Below are 17,898 nucleotides of genomic sequence, written 5' to 3' on the forward strand. Positions count from 1 at the left end.
TATTGAACTTTGGATCTCCTGATCCGGACTCTGCGACACAACCCACGGGACTTGTTGTGTCTCTTTGTGCGGCTGTGGACTTGGCTTGGACACGTGCTGCGGGTGCTTCAGGAGAGCCTTGACCCAAGTTGCCTCTTTTCACACCTGCGGACGCAGAATTGACGTGAGAGGAGGCGAGAGTGCTGACTGCCGATAAGGTTTTCTGAAGGCGTCTGGTGATGTCCACATACTTTATTTAGTTAAAAAAGACATATGTTTTTTCATAATTTGTATCTGCATGTATACATACAAGTAATAAAGTATATACACTGCTTCTTTTTTCGTGGTTTTGTGTGAAAACAACATCATCTCTCCGCTTCATTATCGATTGATCGATTGATTTGGTGTTTATTTTGTAGAACCCCATATTTAAACTTACAATATTAGAAATCAAACACTGATTTGAGTCTACTGAACACTTTATTTTATTTTTACAAATATAAAAACATAAAAATAAAATAAAGTGTTCAGTAGACGCAATCAGTGTTTGATTTCTAATATTATGAATATAAATTATTATCGATAGTCAAATACAATAGTAAGCTGCGCATAATCGCTTATATGAACGATTCGCCCGTGCTATTTAGAAGCTGATGTGGAAAAGAAGAAGACTTTTTAAAGTACGGTAGAGTGTTAATCCATTGAACCAGGTTGTGGTAGTATTGTGGACTCACGGACTAAACATCCGAAGTTCAAATTCCCCTCTACCACAAATTGATTTCCATTTTTACAGCACAAGCTATTTACGACTTTTAGGAAATGGTCTGAAAATTTAAATATTTGAGAAAATAAACTTAAATACTTTTCTTTTTTAATAATAAGAAAAAAGTACCAACCTACACTAATTATGGGTTATTCAACCCCTTTACAAAGGAATGCGTCTAAGTAGAAATTATAGCAAAGTATGTTGCTCCCTTAGGAGATTATACGTTTTTACGGTTTCAGTAATGCCTTTTGATTCTATCTAATTATGATTCTAAATCGATAAATCTCAAATATTAATATGGCGGACTCTACAGACATGCTAAAAGAAATAACAATATCAAGAATACATCCTTATATTTTTTTATTTGCACTACTTACTGGATAACTGGATAATTATATCACAGAAGACCCAGCTTCGGAAAAATAAAACTTTAATTAAATTAAATAATGAATTTTTAGTACAAAACCCGCTATAACATTACAAGTCGCCTGTAGTAAAAAGTATATATTTTTATTAATGTTTTATTATTTCCCTTTATTTAAGAACTTTTACTTTTATTTAATATACATTTTTGCATTTAAAAAAATTAATTATTTAAATAAAAAATAACTTAAATAACCAAGACACTTTCTGTGGCTTGTTGGAGGAGATTTATATTAATACTAACTTATGTAATAATACTAGCGGACCCGACAGACATTGTCCTGCCCGAACGTTGGCATGCCTGCTATTATCTTGGAAAACTTCTTTTCATCTAGGTACTTGTTTGTAATTAAATTCCAAAACTAAAAATGGGTTATTTTCAAAAAGTATTGAATTTAAGTAGGTACTTGTTTATGGTTGAATTCCAAAAAAAATTTTTTTTTTTTAAATATGGCATTCTTTTTGCAAACGTCAAACTCCGGTCGTCTCACCAACAAAAGGGTGTACTTATGTAGGAATACGATTTTAAAAAATGTATTGAATTTAATATTATTTTGGTGTCACCAAAAATCCAATAAAATGAAATAAATGGGTACACATTATAAGGAATTTAAGGAAAAAATCTGATTGAGATCCACAAAAAACAAATGCTGTTTGTAAACATTCAAAAACAAACTATTACAACAGAGATGAAGAACATCTAAGAGAAGGTAATATTGAAGTCTAGGCATCTACAGGGCTTATGACCTGTATCAGATTCTTTCCTTAAATTCCTTATAATTTCTACCCATTTGTTTCTTTTTATTGGATTTTTGGTAACACTAAAAAAATATTAAATTCAATACATTAAAAAAAAATCGTATTCCTACATAAGTACACCCCTTTGTTGGTGAGACGACCGGAGTTTGACGTTTGCAAAAATAATGCTATATTTGAAAAAACATTTATTTTATGTTTTGGAATTCAACCATAAACAAGTACCTACGTACCTACTTAAATGAAATATTATAATATTATTAATTTTGAGTTTTGGAATTTAATCACAAACAAGTAGTTAGGTACCTACTTATCAATGAAAAGTCTTTTTCCAAGCTAATAGCAGGGAAGCCAACGTTCGGGCTGGACAACGTCCGACGGGTCCGCTAGTTCTATTATATAATCCTAATCCCAGCTGTCAATTTTAGCAAGTATATTGTATTCTCGATCTTCTTGAGTCATTCAGTAAAAATACATTAAAATGGAACAGGTACCTATCACAATATTACTAAATTAAATTATTTACGTTCTAGAAAAGATACTGAATAGCTTTCTTTTCTCTAAAAAAAATCACATTTTTAAACTAAAACAGTGATTTTAGATTCTAATTTAAATGTGATTAATTTTTTTTATACTATATTGATGATAACTCAATTAATTAGTAGGTTTAAAAAAACATTAAATAATTTGATTATAATTAGATAAAACAACTTTAACAGGTACAATCTAAATTTCCTATTTCGAAAGTAGATTCCTACTTTGTTCTATTTTTAATAATTTGTATTTAACACACAATGAGGAAGTTCGGTGTTTTGTTTATTATTTGTTTAAGCTATTAAACTAAGCAAAACAACATATTTTTAATTTTTATGTATTGTATTATCAGCGCTATGATTTTTAAAGTTTTATATTTCTGAAATTACTCCGCGTGTGACGTCTCAAGTTCTCTTCCGCTTCTTCCAGGTCAGTTCTGCAGATTGGTCCGTTGTCTTTTCGTAAACCGGAAATATTTCATCACTCTCTTATCATTGGTCTATTCATATGCACTATTGACGTCGGCGTCGTTCAAGGAGTACGGTTTTATTAAAAAAAAAAAAAATTTTTTTCGTACATTTTAAGAAACTTTGATGCAGAATTTAATGCTCTTATTTTTACCGCGCGTAGGAAAATACTTTTTGGATCCGATATTCTGTAGAGCTTAAGTTCCTGATTTAATTAAAATTACAATGATTTTCGTTTGAATTTAAACAAACCGTATTTTTTGTGTAATGTGTAATGGTGTGGAAAACACTAACATTCCAGTTCTATATAATAAGGCAACGAGGATTGATCTCTTCAGGGCTATTGACGTTGAATAGTGGTTGGCGCAGTCATGCTCTTGCGATAAGTTACTTGACTATGCGGGAAACATGTTCTTCAAACAGGACAGGTCAAGTTTCTGTTGCAGCTAAACCAGCACTGATAATTTTCGCCGTGATCATCACACCAAGTGCAGTTTTTTTATTGGCGGAATATCATAAATGGACATGACTTTTCCAGCATTTGAATACGTCCAATTATCTAAGACCTTATGTTTTTTTTTTATAAATTGAAAGATTGAAATGTAGTTAAGATTGTAGGATGATGTGGCATTTTTAAAACTCTGCCCCCTAAAGGCTAGTTTATAGATTTATGTGCTAGCCATGCATCTTTCTTACATATTGACTGGGCATTCTGGAACAAGAACCATATACAATTCAGTGTTCAAATTCACACCACAAAACATTATAGTTGAAAATAGATTTAATAAGAAAGTTAAAACAAACTGTTTAAACTGTCCTCGGCCCAAAAAATCACGCCATATTTAGAATAATGGCATTTTACTTCAAAACCAAAGGCGAGCTTTAAAAAACAATATCACGCTTTAAAACTTGAATAGTGAGAGTATATTGAAAATAATATCACGTCAGCGTTTACGTAATACATATCGAATAAAACTACTAGCCAAAAACATACTTTTGGTCATTTTTTTTCGTCCAGATGTTGTATACATCCAACCACTTCCTGTAGAATGCCATTGCCAACTCCGTCATATGGCGCATCAAAAACGCAATAAATGCGCGATGTTGCCAGTTCTCTATCGACCATAATTTTTTCGAAATCGCCATTGTTACAACTCTCCTCTGTTACAACCCTCCTCGGTCTCCACTAGCTTCCGGCACTGGCTGGGAGGGTGGCCTCTCATTTGGAACTCGGGAACCTAACTGTGGCAGACGCCGGCAACGAACCAACAAAAACACATGGTAACGCGTACGTTACAAAGATAATTCAGAACAATGTCTATTCAAATGTAAAAATAATGCAGAAAGATATTGCGTTTCTCAAAAATAAACAACTCAAATATAATGTTGCAATTTTCATCCATAAAATAATTAACGGGTCAAATCTTATAAACTATGCAATAAAATTTAACGAACAATACCATACATACGAAAGTACAAATAAAAAAAGAAAAAGAAAAGAGTAGAACAGAGTTTACAGACTCATTGTAAAAGTGTTAAAAATTACAAAACGAGTGCCCAGGCGGACGAAGAAATTAATGTACCGTGTGTGAAATAGAACCAGAATCCTAGACAAGTGTTTATGACTCGATACCTACTCTCAGGTAAGAATTCAGGAAAAGGAAATTGAGTGGAGAAAACGTCGCCTCATGCCTGGGTTCTGGGTTCGATCCCTGGGAGAGTCGACATGAAATATTTGTTTGTCAGGTGGTTTCAATGAATTGCTCAAATAATTCGCTGTCCCTGGATTGGGATGATAAGCGTAAGGTTGATCGCCTTAACTTTCTATAATAGTTTCTAGAAAACATATCTCAATTATCATTTTAATTATGTTTTTATATATACATTATTTTTCTGTTAATTTCAATGATACTCTTATTTTGTTTTTTTTTAATACTACTACATTTTACTATTATCTTGTTGATTTTAATGATACCATTATTTTATATAATTGATTATGTGTGAATCTTAATTGAAATAATTTATATGTTCTTTTTTGCATTGTATTATTTGGTATTATATTATTTATTACTTATACCCTTTTTTTTAGATTGTTATTCTATTGCATCACATGTCATTATAATTAAATCTAATCAATTTTTCCATGTATTTTTATTGTTATTTATTATGGCTTGACACGGCCATAGCCTTAAAAGCCTTAATAAGTTCATTAATATTTAAACTAGTGTAATTTTGAATGAATAAATAAATGTTTTTCAGATGAAACCCCATCGTACTCATCTTATCTTATATCACATTATCTTATCCGACTTTTCATTTACCTAGGTAATAAATAGTACCGAATTTTAATTTTTAAACGTGATCACTCACGCTTTGTCCTTCGATTCGTATTAATATTATGTTTTGGGATTATAAAATCAATACGCTGAACACGTGAACGGGAAAAAATTTGATAATCCGACTATTTTTGTCACATTGACATTTTAGTCACCCTTGATGGTAATTCTACAAAAGGTTAACGAATTATTAAGTTAGTATTAAAATAGAACATTCTACAAAAATCGGTTTACGTATCTTAACATATAGGTACATCAATAATTTATTATTTCTTGAACAGCGGATTAAATTAATCAGAATATGGGCTTAGATTAGTAAATCTAGGAGAAATGTGAATGTAGCTAACGGGGGATCTCTGAATACGGAAGTTACTAGACTGAAGACTTTTCCCGCTCGATACTGTATGAGGAGTGTGTTATACTATATTATAGGGGGTGTTGTGGGCAGGTTCTGGTCACGTGGGACTTTGCCTGGCCTTGGCAATGCACGCGCGTGCCCCCCAACCCCACACGGGGATTAAAGGCTAGGGGCTGGGGGATGGAGGGCAGTTCCACCCACCGGCACCGCCAGAAGTAATACAAGAGAGATGTGGAATTTTCCAACACTGACCAGGCTTATACCGTATAGCTGATGAACGATCTGAAACTATGTTTTGGCGAACGGAAAGGTAAAGATAGTGCAGTACGCTAGAACAATGGAAACCTTGGAGCAATATTGTCAAGCAGATATTATAAAAGTCAAGGCATTACATGGCTTATTACAGGTTATTGGCTGGTTTGAGTGAGTCAAAAAACATAAACCTAAAACTCCGCAGGCAACTTGCTAAGACACATGTATAGAGCATATTGATGTACGGTTGTGAGACGTGGTGCCCTACCGAAAGAGATTAAAAAATACTAGAAGCCTTTGAGATGTGGTGTTACTGAGAGTGTTAGGAACTTTAGATTGTATGTACGACACGTAGGTTATATACAATATACTGTCTGTCTTCTTACAATAAATACACTACTCTGCTTTCATATTCATGCCCCGACTTGCTAGAAATAAAATCCGTGTTAAGTCGGGACTTACAGGTGTGTTAATTAGTAAAATAATTAACATAAATTAAAGGGTAAAATAACAAGTAGGCAGTTACGTTTTTTGTTTTCGAAACGTTTATAGTTAGAAGATTGTCGTTAAAACATTATTGTGTGCGTTCCTGAAAATTTTCACAGCAATAATTATTACGACTTTTTCAAGTTATAGAGCCGACTTTTACCGGAAGGGTAACGATGGTGCGGTAAAATCGCTAGAACAATGAAAACCTTGGAGCAATATTTTAAAGAAGATATTATCAAATTCAAGGCATTACATGGCTTCTTACACGTTATTGGCTGATTTAAGTGAAATTTTAAATGTAATAGATTAAAAAAAAAACAACCCCACTCTGTAATTATGTACTTTATTGTAATAACATAATATCAAATTGTATGAATTTGCGCTCACAAACCAAAGTTTGAATCAAGCAAGGCAAATATAGAGATTTTTCATCCGAAAATATTTTAGGGGAGCTAGCTCCGGTTTATTGACCACCCGCGACGTCACAAATTTAAGTGGGTGTGACATTTAAAAAGAGGACCCCGTACCCCTAAGAACACGATAAACATGGCTACCCGAAAACAACAACGCTATAAATTGATTGGTTTTGGTTCACAAGAACCTGTGACGTTACAAAGTAGTTCATTTTTATCAAAACGTTTTTTATACATTTTCGAGAAACCTCGCCTTGCAACTAAATGATTTTATTTTTGTTAGAAAACTGTAAAAGCACTGTACTTCTAGATTGTCTCTCCTTGAGTATATTCCGTCTACTTGGTAGACATTAGAGGGTGGGGGGGCAATGATGGACAGAGGAGGCAATATCTACGGAATCAAACAAAATAGGAGCCTGCTCTCAGGGGAACTGTAACTTCGCAATATAATCTACTGTTACGTTTGCTTACCATATTAATTAATGTAAATAAAAAGGGAATTACGCTAATCGAACATATTAAATGATAGAACCAACATATGGCTTTATTTATCCTTTACTTGCAGGTAGGAGTATGTATGTACATGAAATGTACAGAAAATTTTCCTTACGGCGCGGCGCGGCGGGCTGGCCATTTTATATATGTACATGTATATTTGGATATATCTCGAACTACGCCTTACCACGATTTTATGTTTCTTAGCACCATTTCACAACACCATAGAAAGTTCAGTGCTACGGAAAATTAGATACAAAAATGTTTTCTTACACGCGGTAAAAATTAGAGCATTTAATTGTATAGCAAAGTTTCTAGAAAACGGATGAAAAAAATAATCAAAATTAACTACTATGCACGTCATAGGTTCGGGAGAACAATAATCAATCAATAAGGAAATTTTACATTCTACGAATACCGATAAAAACGTATGAAATGGATTTAGAATAATTAATTGTAATTTCAAAATCAATATGGATATTGTGGAGAAATGTTGTCATACATAAATGTAAAAAAGGAATTCAATAAAAATACATTCGTAGAAAAACGCGACGTGTTTGGCCTTGGTTGTTGTGACGTCAAGATTCGTGATATTTTTCTACACAATTTTCAACTGCCACGAACAAATAAATATGAATCGTGACGTATTAGGGGAGTGGCCAACGGAAGTACCGTTTTCGCGGGAATTAAAAATTACAAATTCAAAAGTATTTTTTCTGCTACTAATAATTTCCAACAATTTTTTTTTCATAGACTTTTATTGCTTTAAAAATGTAATAAACAAGTGGTGTTTCCCTATTGTAGCGTTGTGATACATTTTCAGTTTCCGGGTAGCCATGTTTTTCAACGTTTAGCGTGTTTTGACAGATATGAAGTTTTCCTTTTTAATGTCAGGAAAATACACCAACTTGACCTCGTGACGTCATGAACGAAGTAATTTATAAATAATTGTAATATTTGCTTTTCTAAAGAGAAAATCATAACGATCCTGGGTTTAACTTCTGATAGGGAAGATGTAAAATATTGGTTATAAATGTGGTTTTCACTGCAATCTTACATATATTGTCCCTGGACTGGCACCTGAAGCGTACCTAAGACTGATTCACCTTCCACCCAATGAAAAATATCCCGGTACGCTGCAATTGGATTGCCAATACTACACTACTACCCTATAAAGGTATACAACTGGATTCAGATAGGGAAATGATGCATGTAAATGTCCAAAACATTTTGTGGCTAGTGTCGCAGACTTACGGATCAGAGGCTTAAGGTTCGAATCCCACTCTACCACAAAATTATTCTCATTTTCTAATAGTGAGTTATTTACAACTCGTTGAAAATTGCCCCCAGAAATTGAGAAAAAAAAATTGAATCACATGGTGTACATGTTTTTTTTTATTTATTTTTAATACTGGACAGTCCTCCTCAGATAGATATAGTAAAGGCAATAAAAGGTATCAATGATAGTAGGACACCAAATTCCGATCACTCTTCAAGTTGTTCGGAAGGTCTGTTGACGAATAACAACAGTCCGCCTTCTCCTGACGGGTTTTCTGTGGTTTCCTCATCACTAGAGCAAATGCGGAGAAGCTCCTAAAACAGGCCACAGCCGAAACATCCCACGCGTTCCTTACATATTATATCATCTAAACTAAAGTTTTTAATTTAAGTAAATTTAATTGATTTTTTTCAAAAGTAAACAAATAAAGAACTATCCCTTTGAAGTAAATATAAACCTTGTACATTACAAGCCAGGTAAAAAAAAATTCAACTCACATATTAAAAAAAAAAAGTTCTAAAAATAGGATTTCTTTGGGAGGAGGGGTCTTACATTACTTTTGTATAAAAAATTGTACAAAAAATGTAAAAACAGTAATTTCATCAAGTAAAACGACTTAACGTCGATTTAGGTAATTTGCAGAAAAGTACTTACAAAGCAATTTAATTTTGTAATAACTTATTGAAAAATTCACTTAATAGATGTAGGCATTCGATTTAATAATTTTTTTAAACCTCTTATCTAAAAATATGGATAAAAAAACATCAATTTGCGTTTATGAAAAATAACGTACATCAATATTTAAAAATAATTAGGTCAGTTGCATTCATCAGACAAATCGTACTCATTAATTAACAACGTTACACCTATCATGTAATATAATATAATATAATATTTTACATAATAACAATAATACTGTCTTTGCCTTGCACTGTTACATGTTATGCGGTTTGTATAAAATGCTCATATTTCAATTGCGTATCGGATTTGTAAACAAATATTAAATTTATTATTATGAAACAAATATCTATTTCCAGTAAAATAATAATGAAACATAATAAACTATCGCTTTCTTTAAATAAAACTTAAAAAAGCGGCACTTATAGTTTTCTCCTGTAGGTATTCATAAGTTTGATCGGAAAAATTTAATTACCCCTACTATTTTTTTGTAGTTCTATTCAAATTTTAATATGATTTTTTAATTAGTTTTATTTTGCCTATTCCATATTTTTTTAATATCTTGTTTAATTTTTACAATGAAGAATTCATGTTTTTTTTCCAGAAGAGATTGAGTGCCTCAAAAAATCATAACAAATAGGTCTTCGAATTTATTTCATTAATACGACAGATAATTGATAGAAAAAACGTTTTTGTTAATAACTTTTAGTTTTGATAAATTAATATTTCAATTAAAACAAATCAAATAAAGCCATACATTTTTTACTAAAGTAGGTTGTTGTTATTTTATTCGTTATTCTCTATTTTATTAAATAATAAACACATTGTGAAGTGATTTTGATATCAGCTTTAATTCTCTATTGTCGTACAGGAAGTGACATTTAAAATAAAAAAAAAATTATAAATAAATTTTATAAATGGTACATGTTTTTTTTATTCTATACAAATCAACTTTTATACATCTAGTAAATGTTATAACTGTAATTATCCAAAAAAGAGACTAACTCCTGTGCTTGGAGAGTGACTTACACTGTTATAGTTGTTTATTTATTAGAATTTATATAATTTCGAATATACGAGTACATAAAAAAATAGTTAGTATAATTTCTTTTTGTCATAATTTTTCACCTCAGTATCTTTTAAGGCTGAAGTCAGCGAATAATAGCCTATTAAGTAATACTTTTTTTGAATTATTACAAAAAGATTAGAGTCTAGCGCAGTTCTTAAAGTTAGTCAGAAACTAAAATAGCAAGAATCACTCCAATATAAAAAGGAGATGCTAAAACAGATCATAGTTATTATGGAGCAATTGAAAATTTAACAGTATTCAACAAAATATTCGAAAAATCCAATAAAAAATCTTAATATAGTAATTATCTTAACTCTCAATCAACACGGCTTTCAGGAAAAAAAAGGAACCGGAACCGCCCCAGTAAGTTTAATAAATTACATTCTAACAAACATGGATACTGGGATAGAGTAATTTTAGATTTTTAAAAAGCCTTCGATACGGTACATGTTAAGACCATGATAAAAAATTAAAATGATTTAGAGTAAAATTTCAATAATATAAGCGACCAAAATCATACTTAGCAAATCGGAAAAAGTTTACATTATGTAAGTGAAAAAAAAAGCCAAATTCAAACAGTAAATTTTGGAGTACCACAAGGATCTATTTTGGGTCCACTATTATATATTTGATATATTAATGATTTATCACTGTACAATGTTAAAGGAAAAAATATTATATATGCCGACGATATTTTATTTTATTTTATTTATTTTATTTATTTTTCCACCACAACAGGCCAGGAGGCCCAATTACAGTGGTGAATTACATCACAGAACACCCAGGCTTGAGAAAATACACACTTTAATTTTTGTGTTCTCACCGGGAATCGAACCCGGAACCTTTCGTGTGTGAGTCAAGCGTCTTGACCACTACACCACGGAGGCCGCCAATATTAGACTATTTTATAAAAACCAAAGAAATGTATTAACAAACAATGATATAAACGAAGACCTGACTATGTTGACAAAATGGACAAATACAAATTTACTTACACTTAATGATAAAAATGCAATATTATCCATTTAAAATCTGAAATTGAACATGCCAAATACTTAGGACTAACAATAGATAGATAATTGACATGGAAAATTAATCTCAGCAATTTAAACTTACTCAAATGAAATACACAACCCCTCTAATACATCACAAACAAATAATATAATCACTAGATCCAAAGACAACTCTAATACCACTTTCGGACAAAGGGATTTTGAATATTATTAAATTAAAATCTTTTACCTACTTCCACTATCTATCAAAACAATTAGTTAAGAGAAAATGTTTAAAAAGGATAGTGGAGCTAGGTAGAAGTAAAATGGATTGACTCATTCGCCCAAACCAATTTTGAATCAACCGCTCTACAAGTGTATAGCTTTAGTTAGGTTTTTGTTATTTTCGTTGTGCGTTTTGTAATATTAAAAATATAGATGTACATGTATACCTAGTTTTTAAAACTGTGAATGTTAATTATCTCTGTTTATTAAGTTAGTCTTTTTTGTTTATTCACTAATGTAAAAACATTTAAAAAAAGTATATTGTTAAGTGTCCTCGGCACGGATAACCCCAGTGTGATCACATTATTTTTATTACTAATTATAGTTTGTAAGAGAAAAATATTAATAAATAAATAAAATTAGCAAAGTGGCGACATTGTCGAGTCATTTTTTTAAAAATCTTTTTTTTTCCAAAAACGGAAAAAAAAGTATGAAGCCTATGTAAAAACTAAAATATGTTACATGCAACTACTATGGGGAACAGGATATCAAAATGACATAATAAGACAACAAAATAAAATATTCAAGTTAGTATATGACCTTAAGCAATTAAATATAACATAACTTTTTCAACTAGAATCATTAAAATTTATTCATAAATTAGCCACTGATGTAATTGTAGACGAAGAACTCAAACTTTTAAAAAATTGTAGTAAACATGGACATAATACGAGAATATCAAAAAAATATTGTACACAACTTTCTAAAACAAGACAAGGACAGTCGAGACTAATAAATCAGGGACTGAAATTGTACAATAAACTACCAGACAAAACTAAACAAAAGACTCAGACGAACTTTTCAAAAGATGTAAAAAATATTATTTTGAACAAAACAGTAAGAATAAAAAATTATACATTATTTTTATAAAATTTATGTTATAATCCGTAAGGGTTAATAAATAAACTTTCGAAAAAAAATAATTGCCTTAGATTTTTAATTTTAAGTTGAAAGTTTAATTCTGACTCGCTCAAACCTTAATTTTGCATTTTAGATCAAAACTTTTGTAGCTTTGATTAATGTTACAAAACTTTTTATTTTATGCGTAAAATAACAATAATGTCTAGCCATATTAGCAGATTAAAAAAAATGTTTAATCGGTTAATTTTGTCATTGCAGGTATTTAATATATATGTGGGTGATACCGTATATATATATTAACAGTATTAAATAATATCTAACCATATTAGCAGATTAAAAAAAAATGTTTACTCGCTGTATTTTGTCATTGCAGGTGATACCGTATATATAACAGTAGTCAATAATATCTAGCCATATTAGCAGATTAAAAAAAAAGTTTACTCGCTATATTTTGTCATTGCATCATAATTTATTTTTTTCATATTATTTGCAGATTGTAACTCCATCAGAACGACGATTCCTTGGAGTGGAACCAGCCATGGAAGCACTTCGGAACAGGGGACGGGGTGCAAAAGGACGTCCTTCCTAACTCTGTGAATGAGCATCCATCCAGTACCACTACACCTACGTCATTCTGTCTCTCATTGCCCCACGTCATAGAACATATGACAACACCGTCGTCTTCAGACTAAAACAAAAGTTATAATTTATAAAATAACAATTTTAATGAATGGCAGGATGACACTTTAATCCACCCCGTTTGATAACCAGAAAAACACCCTCAACTGACCCCTACACACACATGCTTTAATTTCACAGTCTCTGTTTACCCATCAGTGACCGACCAAAACAAAATTATCTGGTTTTAGAAGAACCCGAAACTTATATAAATACCGATATTTTGAGTTTGTCCAAATGTTTGCAGCTTGCCCACGACATACCGCACACCGCATCTTAGGATATATTTAAAAAAAAGTTAACTGTTAAGTGTCCTCGGCGCAGATAACACCCCAGTGAGGTCACTGTTAAGTAAATAACTGTATTTATCAATGATTTTCCTGGCTAATTACCTTTCTTTCCCATCAATTCCCTAACCCATCTTTATGGTACCTACCTAACATCAAGATAGAAGAAATTTAAAATTAGAAGATTTGGATTAAGAACCAAAACAAAACAACATTTTTGACAGTACATTAAATTGGATAAAAAGTTCTTGGATTCGTCGCGCGCCGTTGTAAACATCGTTACAATTCATAGTGCATTTCATCACGCAGTGGTTAAGATTGAAGAACATTCGCATCATATCAAAGGTAGGTATTCATTCCATGTTCCTATCCTTTCTTCAAATATTTCCCTCTCCCAAAATTGAATGAAATTCTTTTTTTATTTACAGTCCACCTTTTCGTCAACAGTCACATTATTTTTATTGTAAATCACAGTGGAAAAAAAATGGTACCTATGTCATACACTCGTATCCCACTTAACACTCAATTCACAGTAGCCCTTTAGCCGTTGTTTTCTATGAGGAAATCATTTAATGGGAATGTACAGAAAGAGAAGTGTATAGAGATATTTAACTTAAAGATTAAAATTTACTCAGTAATTTTTTTTTTATCAAATATTGTTTTTTAAGTGCATGTATTTTCAAATTGATTGAAAGGACCCATGTTTGCGAAATATTTTTACGTTTTTTTAAACACATGACAAATATTCTTTGCTTTATTTAAATTCCATGTTCATAGATGCATAAACGAGCGAAAAAGTTTATGAAAATTCCCATTCTGTTTGAAATTATAAGTTTTTAAAAAATCATCTCTGTTTTTCAATAAAACACTTGGGTACATTAACATTTATTGATTCAAATAATTAAATTTGTTGCTGAAAGCTGTTCCTGGAAATAAATCAATTCCGATTAAATTTATAGTGAACATGAACAAATCATTTTACCTTTGCATTCGGATTTGGAACAAAAACTGGTTCACTAAGGAAACATCTGTCTTCATACCACAGTTTACTTGTTTTCTCTTCAACGTTCACTTTAAGTACCTGCGAAAGAATAATTAAAATAAAACTACAGTAAATAATAAATGGTTCAATAATTAGAAGTGTACCTAAAAACTCTAACAGTTCAGATATTTTCAAATTTATTGATATCGTTTAAAAGTATACACATGGAGATTATGAACAGAACACAATATTAACAAATTACAACAGGGATGGAGAATACCTTAAATAAGGGAATATGGAAGTCAAGGCATTTACAGGGCTTATGACCTGTCATTGGCTGGTTTTAGTGGCCACTTTACACACTGTGTAACATTCACCATTTTGCCCATGTTTGAACATCCATATCCTTCCATTTGTTGATTTTAGTGAAGTCAAAGAGCTGAAACCTTTATTGTTGTGAAGAGATTCATCTGACTGAATTATTTCACATACTAGGCAACGCCTGAAAACAATTTTGTAACTTTTAAACTTCTTCTTGTCGTCGGCTCGGCTTCTCTGGCTAAATAACTTTCTTTTGTTAAAATTTTCTATGATATTTTGACGTAATTTTGGCTCAATCTCTTATTCTTATTCTTTGTGGCAGGGGTCAGTGCTATGCAAGTTCCTGACGTCACTGCGACCTGCGAGGATCTATTGTGATGGGTTCTCATGAATAGTTCTTACCCTCCGAGCCCAGGTCTAAAAAGAGCCTGGCTACTGTGTGGAAACCGAGAGTTTACGTTTTGCTAAATCTCTCCCTACAAGCCCAGATCCGTCAAGTATCGGGCTATTGGGTAGGGGGCGAGTTCTTTCACACCCTCAGGTTAAACTAGTGGTCCCTCTATGATGAGGCTCCTTTTATGATGTAAATAATCACATTCAGAATATGTATAGGTGTTTCCTCATATGCACTGCAGAACCTACATCTAGAAGTTTTGGAAAACTTCATTCTAGCAAGTGTTTTTTTCAATCTGTTGTGCCCTGTGAGGGCTCTAGTGATAATCCTCGCTTGATTTCGGCTGAACTTTATTAGATCAAGGTGGTGACCAAGTACTTTTTTGCAAAAGCATTACACTCTGCTTCCTGGCCCATGACCTAAGCTCACTACGAGGAGCACATTTAGGCAACTCACAGTAGGGTTCAGGGCCTATTGGGGCTGTCTCAGCTCCCAGCCTTTCCAGTTCATCAGCTGCCTCGTTACCGCCGATGTTTGAGTGTCCAGGTACCCACATTAATGTCCCACTGTTACACTCACCGACACAATTAAGCGCCCGTAGGCACTCCAATGTTAATTTAGAATTGATCCCGACAGAGTTCAGTGCTTTTAGAGTAGCCTGACTGTCTGAGAGAATATAAATTACTTTTGGCTATATCTCACTAGTATGCTAGATTATCTCGTTATTTCGGTTAGAAATTGTTGCTGGCTTATTACCATAGACTTTCGATTTAAAAAAAACACCAAAGAAAAAATCCAGCCGTGTCAGATTACAAGGTCATGGCGGCCATTTGATGTCTCCATTTCGAAAAATAACCCGACACCTGAACTTAGATTGCAATAGAATCATTTACTTCAAAATTCAGCATTCTTTTCTTTCGAAACCTTCGAGCTCCTTCAGCATCCAATTGGTAAATGTAATTGTACAAAATTGTAAAGTGTTGTACATCCATAGTATAGTGTTCTAGTATTAATTTCCCATGTCTCTGGATACCATTTATAAAATATGACGTTTCTAAATTTGAGAGTTTGCATGCTGGTGATGCCGTGCTTCTTGCTCAACAGAGAGGATTTGCAATTTATGATAACAAAAGTCTTCGATGTATGCAATGGAAGCATTTGCTGATAAATGTTGATAAATCGAATGTGATGGTTTTTGATAGAAATGTAAGTGTGACTAAATGTGAAATTATTGTGAATAGAGAGGGTTATACTAGAACAGGTAAAGTAATTTGTGTACCTGGGAAGCATGTTTACTAGGAATAGAATGACTGAGAAAGATATTGAAAGGAGGGTGAGTACCGGTAACAGAGTGAACGATGCACTCAAATCAATCTTGGCAAATAAATGTTTGTCGTAAGAGGCAAAATCAGAATTTCACAATGAAGTCCTGGTGCCGACCTTGATGTATGGGAGCAAAGTATGGACTTGAAAAATTAGGGATAAAAGTAGGCTGAATGCAGTCGTAGTGCGAGCTCTCAGGCAAATATGTGGTAAAAAATAAGTACGGTTGTAAGGCTGAGATAAGCATTATCGACAGAATCAAGAAAGGAGCTTTGCGTCGGTTTTGACATAGAGCGACTGGACAACGAAAGAACAGCTAAAAATATTTACAATGCTAATGTTGATGGATGCAGAAATAGAGGAAGGCAGAGAAAGACATGGCATGACCGAATCCAACAAATACCTAAAGATGAACATGTCCAAATTCGGAATAATCGGCGCCCGTGGATGAAAGGATGTATGAATTTAGAGTAAGCGAGATTTGTAAGCAAAGATCGTGCACCTTCTATTGAAACATCCTATTTATTATGAGGGTAATATAAACAAATTTAGAAATCTCCATTAAAAGAGTTACTGAGATATGTCGCGTCCCGCGACAAAAATAATTATACCTATAAGATAATCAGAACCGTTATAGTTTAAAAGTAAAATTGAATATAGAAAACAAATCAATCGCGTAAATAAACGCTTTACCCGACAGCGGTCAACCGCCGTTCCACAACGGTCACGTGATACCTCCCACCACACTAGTTTTTTGAACGTAGGGCCGTAGTACTCGCCGCTGGCGAGCCAGCCAGTTGCAATCTGGTTCGCGAGCAGTGTCCACGCCGCGCTAGGCCAGTTTTCCCTCGCAAATAACTATGGGAGTTTTGGTATAATTCCCTATGCACCATGTTGAGCTGTGCCCAAAAAAAACTTGTATTCTAATTAAACCAGCTTCCGGTAAGTCTTCAACAACTTTCGAATACATAAATCAACTTGTTTCGCTTATACAAATTTGTAATTTTTCATTATTGTCCACAGATCGGATACGTATGATCATTTTAAGCTAGAATCCATTATGACGACTGTTTAGCCTTATACACCACGTAACAACTAACAAATCTCCATTTAGTAAGTACAGTATACAGCACGGAACTGTTGTTTTTTTTTTTAACTTACTTTCTCGAGCCGTTTGTAAAGAAATACATTTTTTTTGTAGTATGGAGAGTCAGGTTACCCCGGAATCTCGCCCTTCAACCTGAGTTGTCGACATTTTCTTTGATTCATCCTGCAGAGGCGTGACTCAGCAGTTTTTCTCCTCAATGGCAAATCGACACAGGACGCCATTTCTAGGATCCTTCGTAATCGCTGGTGTTCCTAGTACTTCCTTCTCCAGTAAAATAATATAGAATGGTTCGAATCTCTCAGAGGATTATGTGAGTACCTCGCGTGCATCTCTTCATAAAGGTTGGTGGAAATATACTTCGAAAATTAGTGAC

The 17,898-nt window shown here is 32.9% G+C and overlaps 1 protein-coding gene and 1 long non-coding RNA gene across 2 annotated transcripts in view; one reads left to right on the forward strand and one right to left on the reverse strand.

Annotated features, from left to right (window-relative positions):
* Nucleotides 1-2,268: 2,268 nt before the first annotated feature.
* On the forward strand, nucleotides 2,269-14,244 carry LOC148273631 (uncharacterized). The gene is made up of 2 exons (XR_015824524.1): nucleotides 2,269-2,414; nucleotides 12,926-14,244. It is a non-coding gene; the product is annotated as an uncharacterized LOC148273631 (long non-coding RNA).
* The window catches only part of LOC148273632 (carotenoid isomerooxygenase-like), a 34,701-nt gene continuing 29,740 nt past the window's right edge, over nucleotides 12,938-17,898 (reverse strand). The window contains exons 13-14 of the mRNA XM_088238416.1: nucleotides 14,380-14,478; nucleotides 12,938-13,120 (exon numbers count right to left, since the gene is read on the reverse strand). Of these exons, the coding sequence (XP_088094542.1) occupies nucleotides 12,938-13,120; nucleotides 14,380-14,478 (282 nt within the window). The remainder of the gene's footprint in view (nucleotides 13,121-14,379; nucleotides 14,479-17,898) is intronic.

The sequence above is a fragment of the Micrasema longulum genome, unplaced genomic scaffold, assembly GCF_059751315.1.
Source record: "Micrasema longulum isolate JH-2025_06_02 unplaced genomic scaffold, ASM5975131v1 h1tg001893l, whole genome shotgun sequence".
NCBI lineage: Eukaryota > Metazoa > Arthropoda > Insecta > Trichoptera > Brachycentridae > Micrasema > Micrasema longulum.